The 15,058-nt window shown below is 43.4% G+C and overlaps 2 protein-coding genes across 3 annotated transcripts; one reads left to right on the top strand and one right to left on the bottom strand.

Annotated features, from left to right (window-relative positions):
• Positions 1-2,225: 2,225 nt before the first annotated feature.
• On the top strand, positions 2,226-4,587 carry LOC123166176 (transcription factor MYB108-like). The gene is made up of 3 exons (XM_044583949.1): positions 2,226-2,326; positions 3,455-3,494; positions 3,706-4,587. The coding sequence occupies exons 1-3, from the start codon at positions 2,226-2,228 to the stop codon at positions 4,585-4,587; spliced, it is 1,023 nt and encodes a 340-aa protein (XP_044439884.1).
• A 3,789-nt stretch (positions 4,588-8,376) lies between these two features.
• Positions 8,377-14,274, bottom strand: LOC123180541 (villin-1). Of its 2 annotated transcripts, XM_044592611.1 has the most exons (20): positions 14,035-14,274; positions 13,486-13,585; positions 13,316-13,384; positions 12,938-13,174; positions 12,670-12,847; positions 12,451-12,586; positions 12,204-12,366; positions 11,777-11,927; positions 11,602-11,687; positions 11,378-11,533; positions 11,103-11,171; positions 10,919-10,987; positions 10,682-10,819; positions 10,419-10,547; positions 10,169-10,316; positions 10,072-10,082; positions 9,819-9,959; positions 9,607-9,744; positions 9,413-9,475; positions 8,377-8,986 (listed from the first exon to the last, which is right to left on the bottom strand). In XM_044592611.1, the coding sequence occupies exons 1-20, from the start codon at positions 14,085-14,087 to the stop codon at positions 8,642-8,644; spliced, it is 2,580 nt and encodes an 859-aa protein (XP_044448546.1). In that variant the 5' UTR covers positions 14,088-14,274; the 3' UTR covers positions 8,377-8,641. The 2 variants fall into 2 exon arrangements, with proteins under 2 accessions (XP_044448546.1, XP_044448547.1); XM_044592612.1 differs by lacking the exon at positions 8,377-8,986 and having other exon boundaries at positions 9,065-9,475.
• Positions 14,275-15,058: the final 784 nt, after the last annotated feature.

Raw genomic sequence — 15,058 nt, 5'->3', positions numbered from 1 at the left:
AGAATTCATAAAAATCGCCTATTCACCCCCCCTCTAGTCGATATAACGCACTTTCAATACCTAGTTCAATCTCGTTACCGGCAAGTCTCTTTACTCGTTCCGTAATGCATCATCCCGTAACTAACTCATTAGTCACATTGCTTGCAAGGCTTATAGTGATGTGCATTACCGAGAGGGCCCATAGATACCTCTCTGATACTCGGAGTGACAAATCCTAATCTTGATCTATGCCAACCCAACAAACACCTTCGGAGACACCTGTAGAGCATCTTTATAATCACCCAGTTACGTTGTGACGTTTGATAGCACACAAGGTGTTCCTCCGGTTTTCGGGAGTTGCATAATCTCATAGTCAGAGGAATATGTATAAGTCATGAAGAAAGCAATAGCAATAAAACTTAACGATCATTATGCTAAGCTAACGGATGGGTCTTGTCCATCACATCATTCTCCTAATGATGTGATCCCGTTCATCAAATGACAACACATGTCTATGGTCAGGAAACTTAACCATCTTTGATTAACGAGCTAGTCTAGTAGAGGCATACTAGGGACACTTTGTTTTGTCTATGTATTCACACATGTACTAAGTTTCCGGTTAATACAATTCTAGCATGAATAATAAACATTTATCATGATATAAGGAAATATAGAAAACAACTTTATTATTGCCTCTAGGGCATATTTCCTTCATTAGCATCCCCCTCTTTAATACCTGCGATCCTTGAGATTTGTTGCTTGGTTCCCATGACCTGATCCCTTTGTTCACCGAATGAGTATTTTGGGCTTATTAGCCTTATGCATGATGTGGCCGAGCTCATTGACAAAACTCTTTACATGAGGTTGGCTCTACAGATGAATGATATTGTTTCCATTGCACAAATTGCTTTCATTAAGAGGAGAAGCATCCACGATAACTCATTTATGTGCCCAATGTGGCTAGAAGATTTTACCACATCAAGACACACATGCTCCTCTTCAAGCTCAACATAAAGAAGGCCTTGGATTCCTTTAGGTGGGGCCATTTTACAGAAATGTTTAGTCAACATGGCTTCAAAGGCCACATCCGGGGATGGATCTCAACCCTCCCCTCCTCGACTTCTTCTTGAGTTTTTCTCAATGGATTACCGAGGATCAGATCAAGCATGGTTGTGGCATTTTTAGGGGTCTACTGTCCCCTTTTCTCTTTTAGCTCGCCATTGACGTGCTGCACCATGTATTTAGCAAGTATATGACCTAAGGAAAACTTCATCCTCTTGATGGGCATCGCACGAGCATTGTGGTTCCCTTTACCTTGATAATGTGGTTGTTTTATGTGCCCCTATCAAGCAACAAGTCCAATTCCTCGCCACCACGGTTGCCTCTTTTGGATATACTATCAGCCTTGTTACAAATTGCAGAAAGATCCATGTTTCACCTATCTGGTGCAATAACACCAACCTTGATGACATACTCTAGTCCTTCCCGACATGTTTCTTATCCTTCCCCATATGTTACCTTGCACTATCCCTCATGGTCAAAATATTAAGGACGGTCCACTTGCAATAGTTTGAAGATTAAGCCGCTGGGAAATTAGCACCTTGGAGAGGGAAACATTTTCATAATGCAGGCCGCATGTTCTTGGTCAAGGTGGTGCTCACGGCTGTGGCCATACACCATCTTACACTGTTTGACCTCCTGGTGGAGGTTTTTAAGAAGATTGATAGCTTGAGGTGTGCCTATCTTTGGGTGAGGATAAACAAAGTGACAGAAGGCAAGTGAAATTAACTAGGAGCAATTTTGCAAGTTGGAGGAGTTTGTTGGCCCAGAAATTCTTAATCTTGGAAGTTTGCCCTCGTGCTTCACTTACTATGGTTATGGCTTGACTAGGATGGCCAGCAGAGGGTGGGGTGCAGTATGGGGATGTCATGCAACAATGATGAAGTGATCTATTAGTGGCGACCACTTAGGTATGACTAGTAATAGAACTAAAGCCAAATTTTGGGAGTCCTCATGGCTGGAGGGAGTGATGCATAAAGATATAGCACCATTTAAAAAATCCACAAGAAAGGTTGCATTGTGGACATGGTTTTAAGAGATAAGTTTTGGGTTCTACATAGTGGTAGTCAAGGAGGCCTGAAGCTAGAGCACATCCAATAATTCATCATTCTGTAAGACAAACTTGCCAATGCATGTCTTCATCCAACCAAACATCCCAGATACAACCATGAGAAAGTTGACCAACGATGGGAATTATACTGGCTCGTCGGCTTACACGGCTCAGTTCGTCGGCCTCATCTGATCCAATTTGCATGACACAGCTTGGAAGGTTTGGCCGTCCTAAAATGTAAGTTCTTTGCTTGGTTATCCATCAAAAATAGGATTGAAGGATAGAGGTTGCAACGTCGACAGTGACCAAATTGCGACTGGTTCCCTCTTTGCAACCAAGTGCAAGAATTAGTGCCTCACCTCGTCATCAAGTATCGGTTCTTGCCTCAAGTTTGGAACGACATGATCTCTTATCTTCGTCTTCATGCTAGTATGATGCTTTGTCATTGTTTTGAGATGATGAAGTCTTGGTGGAAAGAAATCCTCCTCAATAATTCGTAGCCGAGGAAATCTCTATATTCTTTGCTCCTTCTTGTTCGATGGGATATTTCGAAGGAAAGGAACGCATGTGTCTTTCGAAATAAAGTGATGCTGATGGCGGTCATTGTTTACCTCATCCAAGACGAGGAGCCTCTTTGGGATATTGGGGGGCTAAGCATTTTTGAGTAGTGTAATGTAGGAGAGTAATTTGGTGTCTTTGTGGTTCTTATTTTACGAAGTTCTCTTGTTAATCAATAGAAAGGTAAATATGTTTCCTTGTTCCAACGAAAAGAGCACAAAACCTATAAATAAAAATGACACTTGCACTTGTGATATAATCGATATTGCTAACTGTTTTTTTTTAAGTTTTGTAAATCTTGGGCACCTCAAATTGCATAATATCGATTCCCAAAATTGTAGCACACGTGAAATATGTGTAATTTTTAATAAGATAAATGCAAAATAAATAGCCATGTCATTTTTTTGTATGGGTCGATCCTCTCCAAATAATTATTCACATACTAACTTTTTTCTTTCCATTTTTCTATCAGGCTCATTCCACCATTTCATCTATTTATATGTGGCATAAATCAATTTTGTGAGAGTATTAGGCTTAGCTGGAAGTTCTCTAACCAATAGATTCCTGAGATACTTTGAGGTTCCTTAGATAATTTGAGATCCTAGCTATGTTTTCTGATCTTGGCGAATTTTATATATCTTGTTTTAGAGTGTTGAATTAGTTTTTTCTTTTGTTTCAAAGTGAAACGTAATGTTCCATTACATACCAGCAAATCTGATCTGAAACAAGTGCATTGTTATTTGTTGGTTCACGAGAAAAGATTATGATGCACTATGAAACAAGATACATATTTTAATAAAATTTTAGTACTCTTAAACAACACAAAATTTGCCAACAACAAAATAAGGTAAGATAAATCTGAAAGCAATGATGAATGGTGGATGCATGCACGGCATATCCCTGCATGGTAGAAAAGTGACTCTCGATTGACTTCTAAAAATATAATGCTTCTGGGTAAAGGTAGTAGATACTACTTTCGGTTTGTTGTGTTGTGCTCAATTGTACTTCAACTGAATGTTATATCATAATTAATGAACTCATGAATACTTCCCTTGTAGAGGAAAATCTGGACCGACGCGGAAGACATGGATCTGATCGAGTTGCATCAGACTTGGGGGAACCGCTGGTCGGTGATCGCCCGGCTACTCTCCGACCGGTCGGAGAACGCCGTCAAGAACAACTACAATGCCACCAAGCGTAGTCTGAACGCAAAGCGCCAGCTCAAGAAGAGGAACAGCAAGCAGCCACCTCCTAGCCAGCTCTCCCTTCTTGCGGAGTACATCCGCAGCCTGGAGCCGCACACTGGACCACCAGCGGAGACACCTCTGGTGTCCCCACCATTGTATCATGACCAAGAGCACGGTGAGAAGATGGGGATGGCCCGTAGAGACGCTACCATCATCATCGCCCCTACCACGCAGGCGCACCAGACCTACCCCAATCCGGCCATGACTGGTATGTACTACCACCCAAACCCGACCAACATGCAGTACTGGGCGCCGGATTTGAATGTTGTCGATGGGCAAAACAAGGGGTACTCACACTACATCCCTCCCAATGCACACCTGAACCATTTTCTGTCCTACGGTCTGTTGCCAACGCAGATGGTTAGTGAGCAAGACATCCAGCAGGCAGTCAATGCAAGCATGAACATGTCCGCGTTCACGGGACAACATACCCTCCCGACAAGCAACTTGAAGGCGGTGGCAGAGATGCACCATGAGTCCTCTGCCAACAACCAACTGGGCAACATGGGTGGTGGAGCTAGTGATTGGTCCTACTACTACAGCATGGACGCGGCTTGTCCGAGCGGCTCTGCTGGAGGTAGTGGTAGCGGTAGCGACCCTGATGACATCGACGTGGTGCAGATGGCCTCGAGCGAGTTTGCCACGCAGGACCGGGAGGTGGTCACCCTCAGTCGACTGCCTAGATTCAAGTGAGACATACATGTCCCCGGAGGATTTCATGTCTATGGAGAACACTGAGATTGTATGTGTTGTGCTTATGTACTTTGTTTGATTTGAGTATTTTGTAGTGGTACTTTATGTGGTCCATTTGGGGAGGTACATTAATTTGTTCGTGTTTGCTAATCCTCGGGAAATCGTTTCAGTCGATTTCGGTAGAGAAGAGGTTGAAAAAGAAATTGCAAAGGTGAGACGGCCAGCCGCGGCGTCTCCAATGTGCCCGAGATAGAAACGATGTTGCTGGCCTCGACATCTGCATGGAGGACTAGCAGAGGGTTGGTAGGTTCAAATTGAGAGGTGTGTGGTCATCAACGACAGAATATATGGCACGGTGGGTGGGAATTAGAGGAAAGGCATGAGCGGCAGCATATCAGACAAGAAAGGGTAGTGGGGCAATGTGCAACAATGTTGTCAGTTAGGGTGGAGGTGGTGGTGCTCCCGACGATACAAATGGGTCAGTTGGAAGAGGAAACCACTAGAGGAGGAAGAAGGGTGTCCAACAAATCAACGAAAACAAAAAGGGAGCAGTCAGACACACTTGAGGTTAAGATGATAGAGTTGAATAAGTGAAGTTGAAAAAAAAATTGTGTCCAAAACATCGCAATTCATATAGTGTAGCTAGAATAGACGATGCAGTTTTAAAAGTGTAACTGAAACACGCGATGCAGTTGAAACATTGTTGTTGAACGAGCGATATATGTAGTTGAAACACATGAAAAATGTAGTTGAAACACATGATGAAGTTGTGAAAATGTTGTTGAATCAACTACATTTAGTGCATACTAGTTTCTTACCAACTAAACATTTATGAGTTAGCATTTCGCTTGTGCATATACTTACGATCTACTTCTTTTAGAACTTTGGTGAAGCCATGTCATTATTATTTTTTAGTTTTTTGCATAGAGTGGCATCTTGTCGATAGTATCCTTTATCTCCTCCACTGTTGCCCTTCCTCTTCATTTTTTCCTAGTTCCACTCGCTCAAGGGATCAATATGCATTGATGGATTTTGATGTTCTCTTCATCTTCTCCAAACTTGAGTGGTCGACAGAGCCATGCATCATAGCATCTGCTCTCTCTTTTATGCAAGGAGCTACTCCATTCTTACCACCCCCCTCCGCAATGTAGCTTTGTATTTGTGGCACTTCCCGGGCCTCTTATGTCCTTTGTTTACTAAAAGTGCCTCGATTGTCTTACGTAATCTTATGTTTAGGTAATCACTATACCGCAGTTCACCATGAGGCCGATGTAGCAACATAAATCTTGGGATAAACAATGTCAATGTTGGATTTGATGTGTGTCAATGTAGCAACAAGGATGTGTGCCAAACCAAACCAATAAATTGGAGAAGAAATACGAGGCTATATTAATCATGCATAAAAGAGTTCAGAGAAAACCCAAATAATATTCATGGATAGATATGACCATAAACTCACAATTCATCGGATCTCAACAAACACACCGTAAAAATGAATTACATCGGATAGAACTCCAAGAACATCTAGGAGAGCATTGTATTGAAGAACATCGAGAGAGAAGAAGCCATCTAGCTACTAACTATGGACCCGTAGGTCTGTGATAAACTACTCACGCATCATGGGAGGGGCAGCAAGGGTTGATGAAGAACCCCTCCGTGATTGTTTCCCCCTCCGGCAGAGTGCCAAAAAGGCCTCTAGATTGGATCTCGTGGTTCTGGAACTTGCGGCGGCGGAAAAAGTATTTCGTGGACTCCCCCGGGGGTTTTGGGATTTATGGGTATTTATAGAGGCGGAATTAGGTCAGACGGAGCCTCAGGGGCCCCACCACCCATCAGGGCGCGCCTACCCCCTGGGCCCACCCTGGTGGGTGGTGGGCCCATGCTCCCACGTCTGGTCTTCTCCCGAAACTTCAAGTGTTCATTATGTCCAGAAAAAATCTCCAAAAAGTTTCATGGCATTTGGACTTCGTTTGGTATTGATATTCTACGAAACCAAAAACAAGCAAAAAACAGCAGCTGGCACTGGGAAACTTAGTACATGTGTGAATATATAGACAAACTAAGTGTCACTAGTATGCCTCTACTTGACTAGCTCGTTGAATCAAAGATGGTTAAGTTTCCTAGCCATAGATATGAGTTGTCATTTGATTAACGGGATCACATCATTAGAGAATGATGTGATTGACTTGACCCATTCCGTTAGCTTAGCATTCGATCGTTTAGTATATTGCTATTGCTTTCTTCATGACTTATACATGTTCCTATGACTATGAGATTATGCAACTCCCGAATATCGGAGGAACACTTTGTGTGCTACCAAACGTCACAACGTAACTGGGTGATTATAAAGGTGCTCTACAGGTGTCTCTGATGGTACTTGTTGAGTTGGCATAGATCAAGATTAGGATTTGTCACTCCAATTGTCGGAGAGGTATCTCCGGACCCTCTCGGTAATGCACATCACAATAAGCCTGACAAGCAATGCAACTAATGAGTTTGTAGCGGGATGATGTATTGCAGAATGAGTAAAGAGACTTGCCGGTAACGAGATTGAACTAGGTATTGAGATACCGACGATCGAATCTCGGGCAAGTAACATACCGATGACAAAGGGAACAACGTATGTTGTTATGCAGTTTGACCGATAAAGATCTTCATAGAATATTTAGGAGCCAATATGAGCATTCAGGTTCCGCTATTGGTTATTGACCGGAGACGAGTCTCGGTCATGTCTACATAGTTCTCAAACCCATAGGGTCCGCACACTTAACGTTCGGTGACGATCGGTAATATGAGTTTATGTGTTTTGATGTACCGAAGGTAGTTCGGAGTCCCGGATATGATCACGGACATGACGGGGAGTCTCGAAATGGTCGAGACATAAAGATCGATATATTGGATGACTATGTTTGGACTTCGGAAAGGTTCCGGGCAAGTTCGGACAAATACCGGAGTACCGGGGGGTTACCGGAACACCCCCCCCCCCCCCCCCGGAGTGTAATGGGCCTATTGGGCCTTAGTGGAGAAGAGGAGGGGCGGCCAGGGCAGGCCACGTGCCCCCTCGCCCTCTAGTCCGAATTGGACAAGGAGGGGGGGCGCCCCCCTTTCCTTCCCCCTCTCTCCTACTCCTACTCTTGGAAGGGTTGGAGTCCTACTCCCGGTGGGAGTAGGACTCCCCTTGGGGCGCGCCTAGGAGGGTCGGCCCCTCCCCCTCCTCCACTCCTTTATATAAGGGGGAGGGGGCACCCCATAGACACACAAGTTGATCAGTTGATCTTTTAGCCGTGTGCGGTGCCCCCCTCACCATAATCCACCTGGGTCATATCGTAGTGGTGCTTAGGCGAAGCCCTGCGTCGGTAGCATCATCATCACCGTCATCACGCCGTCATGCTAACGGAACTCTCCCTCGAAGCTCTGCTGGATCGGAGTTCGTGGGACGTCACCGAGCTGAACGTGTGCTGAACTCAGAGGTGCCATGTGTTCGGTATTTGATCGGTCGAATCGTGAAGACGTACGACTACATCAACCGCGTTCTCATAACGCTTCCGCTTACGGTCTACGAGGGTACGTGGACAACACTCTCCCCTCTCGTTGCTATGCATCACCATGATCTTGCGTGTGCGTAGGAATTTTTTTGAAATTACTATGTTCCCCAACAATATCTTGATATCATAGTTACTCAATTTATTACTATGCATCTTACTTCATACGGTATCATACCATGATACTTAAATGTGTGCCATCTCACCAAAAATACTTAGTTGGCATGCATGATACTTTCTCTCTTCATTTTTATAAGACGTTTTAGAACATTCGGACAATGCCCAAAATAGTTCAAAGCTGGCTGTCCAAAACATCTTATAAAAACGAACGGAGGGAGTACTAGTTTTATGACATTTTCGTTCTGATTAGCCTAGGACGAGGCGAAATCACGTTCTCTGATGGAGGACTTTGACTGCAGTTCATCCCCTAGGGCAAGCAAATATCGGGCGTATGTTACGGTACAGGTACAGGTTTCACCTATCCTCCTCCGGTGTGCACCAGGGAGCTCTGCTCACCGTCGTCGACCAGGACTCCCTATGGCCGTAGGGGAGGGGAGATGTGCGGCCGCTGTCCCCGGCGCGTGCAGCGAGGAGGAAGGGAAGAGCCGCCGCGCCGTTGCTGGCGTCGACGGCGACGACGACGCGCGGCTCTTGAGAGACCAGGATGGTGTTGCCGGCGACGCCGACGCTGCGGATGAAGGTGGCGGCAGTCTCTCCCTAGCGGTCCTCCCGGCAGAGGCAGACCCAAACGTCCTCCTCGCCGCCGCCGGCTGCTGCTGCTGCTGCTCCGGTGTTGTTGGCTCTGACGATATCTCCTGTCTTCGCGACGAAGACTTGCGCAAGCTCCTGTCCGGTGTCTGTCACAGAAGGAGGGCCATTTTAAGATTGAAAACAGTTGGCAAACGTCAGACTGTAACTATGTCTAATTTTATTAGTTTTAAAGGGGCTAGCAATTTCATTTTGGAAGTTATGGTATTGGCAAGCAAAGAAATAAATGCTGCTATGAACAGTAGTATTAAATCACTATTCACGTAGAATTTTTATATCCTCGAAATGCGATGAAATTTAATTCCGGCATTTAACAGGTTTATAGAATATCACCCCCCTTGTATAAAATGTTCTGTTAGATTTTCCCCAAATTTCATAAATGTGGTTTCCATTTAGTATGCACGGTGACAGATTGTTTTCAGCTGATAGTTAAACTATTAGTCTTCAGGCAAATTTTTACTGTTGAGACAGGTTGTTTTGAAGGAAATTAGTGAGATAAGGTAATAAACTATAACCTCCATTTTTGGTGAAAGCCCTTTCAGCATTGCCAGCTTCCTCTCAAATGAGTTGCCCAGCATCTACATGCAACAAATAGAGAAACTAGTCATTAGATTGATCTAGAATTGATCGAGTGGGCAGCCACATTTTATGAGATTTGTGAACAACTCAAAATGAAGCCAGCATTGATGTGCACTTCAGTAGCACTTACAGCTGCAGCTTGTTTTGAGCTATCCCAGTTGAAGAAGCTGGTGAAAAATGCAGGTTCATCCCCTTCCGCGACAGCATACACGGTTGTGTCATTGATCGACCGTGGTCCATCCCGAGCAATGCCTGCCTGAAGGAACATCTGCAGGTAATGGAGAAGCACACTGAGTTTTGTGATTTCCCCGTCGCATAATCACAAGTTGGAAACACTATGACCTTGCCGAAGTCGAGGGCGTGCTCCTTGGACGTGACACCTGAGTGAAGTCCAACCCAGACGAAGATTTCTTCGCCGCAGTCCAGTATCAACGTCTCCTCAGTTGCCAGATCATCCTGCGAGAAGCTGAATACCTCCTTTGCCTGGAAGAATGGAATACCATAAGAAACTATTCAACCTTTTCAACAGAAATCAACAAGGTACGAGTCGGATGTATCCTTCATTTCTTGTGGTTCATTGTAAAATAGCACTAACCTTGAACAGACCTGAAAACAATCATATAGCAGGGTCAGAACTGATCTTATGCGCAGAGGCTATTGGAAGGAAAAATATATAACATTGTTGCACACACATTGTTGAAAAGTACACGTATACAGATGTGGATCTGTTGGCCAACCCTTGACACACTTTTCTTTGGAGTATTCTGATCTTCCTCCTAATGTTGTCCAGAAACGGTCAGGTTCAGAACCTTCTCTTACTAACAATGATTGCTTCAGTGGCTGCAAAATAGCACTAAATATAGTCCATAAGGGGAATACATTACAATCTATAGAAATATTGTAATAAGACACAAAGGGGTTTGTTTGCAGTGTTATCCTTACACACAACTTATCCATCATTCTATCAAGTAGAACATGGTCACTGGGTGAAGAAAGACTTCCTAGCCACGTAAAGAAAGAAGCGCCGTCTTGCAAAATGTAACAGTGTGACGAATTAAGCGAACTTGCGGCCTGCAATTCAGTAAGTAATCCAGTAACCATAGGATGATTTAGAACAGCAGAGGATTAAATGATATTTAAGTGTGATTTGGCGTAAAAGGCTAACTCTGAATATGCATTTGTATTCTGGTTTTGCCCAAACTCACCAGATGAACCTGAATGGCTTGTATGCAATCAGGTCTCAGCCCTTGAACCCGGAATAATGCAGCCCCATCTTTCTGGTACTGTTCAGTTCTATTGCTTTTCTGCAGAATAGAGTTCTTATATGCAGTACTCCTGCCACCCTGCGAACGAAGATGAGAAACTCCAGCATTCATATCCAAGTAGTATGCATCCCTTCATTAACATCCAAGTACATGAACCACGCAACATGAGAAGTATACCTTGAATATGATCAATGACTTGAATACTAGGAAAAACAACTCTGGTTCTCTGCCCTCAAGCACTTGCCCCTGAAATTGCACTTCGCAATTGAGTGATACTTGAATAGCATGGCAAAGACTCTGTTTTTATTTTTGTTTGTCAACGCTAGGATTTAGAGTGGGATTAAGGAGTGAATTAGCTCACCACAACTGCACGTCCTTTGACTGAATCAGCCATGCTTGACATCAATGAAACTGTGGCAACTCTATCTTCCTGCAGCCAAATTCACAAACTAATTTAAGTAACATGCAAACTACTGACAACATGCTATATGCGTAAACAGAATCAATCACTATCTCAGTAGCATGGCTGCAGCTGACCATGTTATGGCTTTAATTTCTGATTGGTGAAAGTGTTCCTTAGCAAGGGAAAATATGAAAAAGTGCCTTTGATTTACGCAAGACTAGCAAAGAGTAAACCTGTACACTATCTTGTCCAAACCAAGCAAGGAACAGATGATAATCTTTTCCATCTTCAGCGTAGCTGTACTGTATGATATAGCAATCTCCGTTGTAAAGTTGCTCCTGCTCCTCGGTGCAAAGGAGTGTTACACAACCACGGTCCACCAGCCAAACCTGTGGTATATCCTATTTTGTTAAAAGACGGATTGACGCATGCATCGCATCTAGGCAATGAATTTTACCTTCAGACAACCATTACTACTGATGAGCTGCCGAGGTTTATCATCTGGAATTTCTGCAACATCATATCCCTGATGCTTGAAAATTGCTGCAACACAATTCTGCATTAGACCTTGCCATGATATTCGCAGATTTAATGAAACCAATAGTTACAGAAAATTACTATGGTCCTCACACCTGCCACTTTCTGCCGCCCTGCCTCGTACAACTTCTGCACAACATTCTTAGGCCAATGCTGAAAATGCAGCTTAAAATCGACAATTTCATGACCTTCAGTCATTATAACAGTGCGGCCAATTGATGATCTGCCTTGTAAGTGTACGTACTCCTACAAAAATAAGAATTTGTTTCAAGCTTATGGAAAGACTAAAGTAGATACCACTAATCAAACATGTTAGCACCCCTCATCTGTTTCTTGTATGGTTGTAACTCATCTGAACTATATATTTTCTGAAGATAACAAATATATGCATATGAGCATATTAAGAAAACAATTGTGGTTCTGGTAGGAACTTTCCTACCAAGTTAGCCTACAAAATAACTAGCAGATATGCAATGATAGCAAAAAGGAAAAAGGAAAATAATCAGGTATCCTTATGCTTACCTCTAATGCGGTAGCAGATGTCTTCTTCTCTGAAACTAGTGTTGTCATCCCTATCCACAAGAATATTTCAGTTCCACAGTCCAGTATGTAACTTCTGTCGGACTTCAGCATTTCTCTTTCTAAAACGTGTGTCTCCATGGGAACAAGGATTCTCTTGTTAATCCTACATACAGGAAAGTTTACAAATATAGTTTTACATACTAACTCAAGGTTACAAATGGAGTCTGAATTAAGCGGGGGAAGTCACCAAAAAAGTTTCTTGGGTGAGGTAGTCATCGGTCCCCCATTGGCTGCGTCTGGTACATCACGAGGAATAGGCGCATAGCCTCCAAAGAGGTTCCAAAACTCACCAGCATCTGAATCACTAGCAAGCTTTCCATCCTCTATACAATCAGTAACAAACAAAAATAAAAACCTAAGAATATTCTATCCTTGCTAATGGAGATGTAATTTCATTCAACACTACCTATTATCCCGATCTCACATCTGCCGCAGTGTCGGTTTTCTCTCAGATGCTTTATGACATCTAGTGCCATAGCCCTTGTTTGTATGCAAGAATTACAACCGCTGAAAAGGAAAATCTTGGATGGTGTGTCCACTATAAATGCCGCCTTATGATCCAGAGAGGACCGCGAAAATGGAACCTACAAACATCATCAGAGTTGTCAGTCGTTAGTAGTCTTGCATTGACTCACTGAGATGTGCTGGAAATTCTTTGGTGTAGCAATTTTTACTTCTCTTAGACGAGCTACATGCTCTCCTTCGCACCGAAACATCGTGGTCCCGTCGCATTCATCCCCAGATCTTCTCCAGTGCGAAGAGAAGCTACCTTGTACAGGGATGATGCATGGTTTGAAGTATGACAAGAACTTGTCGGATTCTTCGCCCTGTGTTTCCCTGCACTGGATCGCGTGAGAGCCCAGCGCCGCATCCAACTCAATGGCCTTGTCAGAGGCCATCAAACAATCTTCCTAGGTGACCAAAATGCAGGATGGACAGCAGGACACAAAGTAAGTCATAAGCAAAAGGCATTGTTAAGAAAAGAGTGACAAGAGGGCCCAATTAATTGATGTGGTCGTAACACACACACACACACACACACACACACACACCTCTTTGGCCTCCTCCCCTATCCAGTAATGCACATTATGCCTTCGAGTTCCGCTCTTGACTTCAGCTGTCTGAAACATTGTACAACATTTGAAATTACTCAGTGATGTAAATAGGCTAATAAAATGTACGATTTTACAGCTGAAGCAGCCTACCCTGGAGAAGGACTTACATGGAGTATGATATAGCAGTTCCCAGTGTAGAACTTGCCATGCAAGGATTTTGCAATTGGGACTACATTGGTGCCCATAATACACCAGATATCCAGCCCTCTGGAATATTGTATTAATTTAAAGTTAAAAAATTTAATAAAAAATTGTACAGCCTAAGCTAGATTTATACTGCATAACATTTACTTCACTGGGGTAAAATGAAGAACAATATTTCTTAATGCATAAAACTTTTGAAGACACAAACATTTATTTCCACGTTCATTCCCTGATTTGAGAGTTCCAAGCAGTTACTTTTCTTACAGATCTTAAGTAGTAACAGAGCAGCGTTATTGCAGTACTGCTGCTCCCCGGTAAAAAAAAATGAACAGTGGCATTTTCTGAAGCGAAAGGGTAAAATTAGATGAGAGGGGGGAAGAGAAGGAATCAGGGAGGCATATTCAAATGCTGATCCAAGCTTTGCCCGGAATCTAGTCCGAGAGAACAACTGAAAAAGAAGAAAAGGAACAGCAAAGAGGGTGAGGGGTTAGGGAGCAGGAGAGGGGACGTACGCCTTGTCGCCGACGCCGAGGAACTCGCCGTCGACGCCCTTCATTGTCGACATGGCCCCTCGAAGCACGGCGGCAAGAGGAGGCAATGCGAGCTCGTCCCCACCAAACAAGTGACCAGAGCAGGGGAGGAAGAAGATGAAGAAAAGAAGAAAAGGAAAGGTGAGCAAGCAGCTGGTAGTGAAGTTTGGTGGAGCTGCAGAGGCTAAACAATTACGCACTTTCCCCTCCAGCGGGCTCCACCAGAGCCGAGAAAGGTAATGGCGAGAGAAATAGAGAGCGCGTCCATTGCTTTGCCTTGAAGGGCGTGACGTGCGAATTTACCGTGCTGTCTGACTCGCACTCCCCGTGTTGTAGGGGCATCTCCGCAATCAACAAGGACGCGTTTGGTTAGTTTCTGGTTCAGTATCTCTCGGTCATTACCTTTTTTTTTAAGACAATCAGCACGAAAAGTCCATTCTGCATCCGAGCTCATATGCTCCCGCATGAACAGTAAATCCAAAAAAAATAAAAAAAAATCATAAAATTCCAAAAAAAAATTGAGAGAAACATTGACAAAAATTCATCATGAAATCACATTCCTGTAAGGCGTGGCAAAAAAAACAAATTCAGTGCATCAAAATGCGTTTGAAAGTAGCTTTTTTCAGAGTACTGTTTTTTTTTGCCACGCCTTCTAAGAATGTGATTTCATGACGAATTTTTGCAAGCACTTAGAACTTTTGTCAATGTTTCTCTCAAAAATAAATTGAAATTTTTTGAAAATTTTGAAAAAAAAATTCGATTTTACTGTTCAGCTCGGGTGCAGATTAGCCGCGTCCCAATCAGCAAAGCTTTATTGATCCGTCACATAGTTTACATGGACGAAATGAAGATCCCCAGGGTGGCCCAACCAAACATGGCGACCAAGCCCCAATTTTAGTGCATGCTTTGCTAGATTGTGAGCTTCGACGTTCGAGCTCCTAAATTCATGAACAAAATTACACGAAGTAAAACTAGTAGAGTACTTTAGTATTTCATGTATAATAGC

Source organism: Triticum aestivum, chromosome 1D (genome assembly GCF_018294505.1).
Source record: "Triticum aestivum cultivar Chinese Spring chromosome 1D, IWGSC CS RefSeq v2.1, whole genome shotgun sequence".
NCBI lineage: Eukaryota > Viridiplantae > Streptophyta > Magnoliopsida > Poales > Poaceae > Triticum > Triticum aestivum.
Note: the sequence above shows the minus strand (reverse complement) of the source record. Positions and strands in the feature narration are given on the sequence as shown.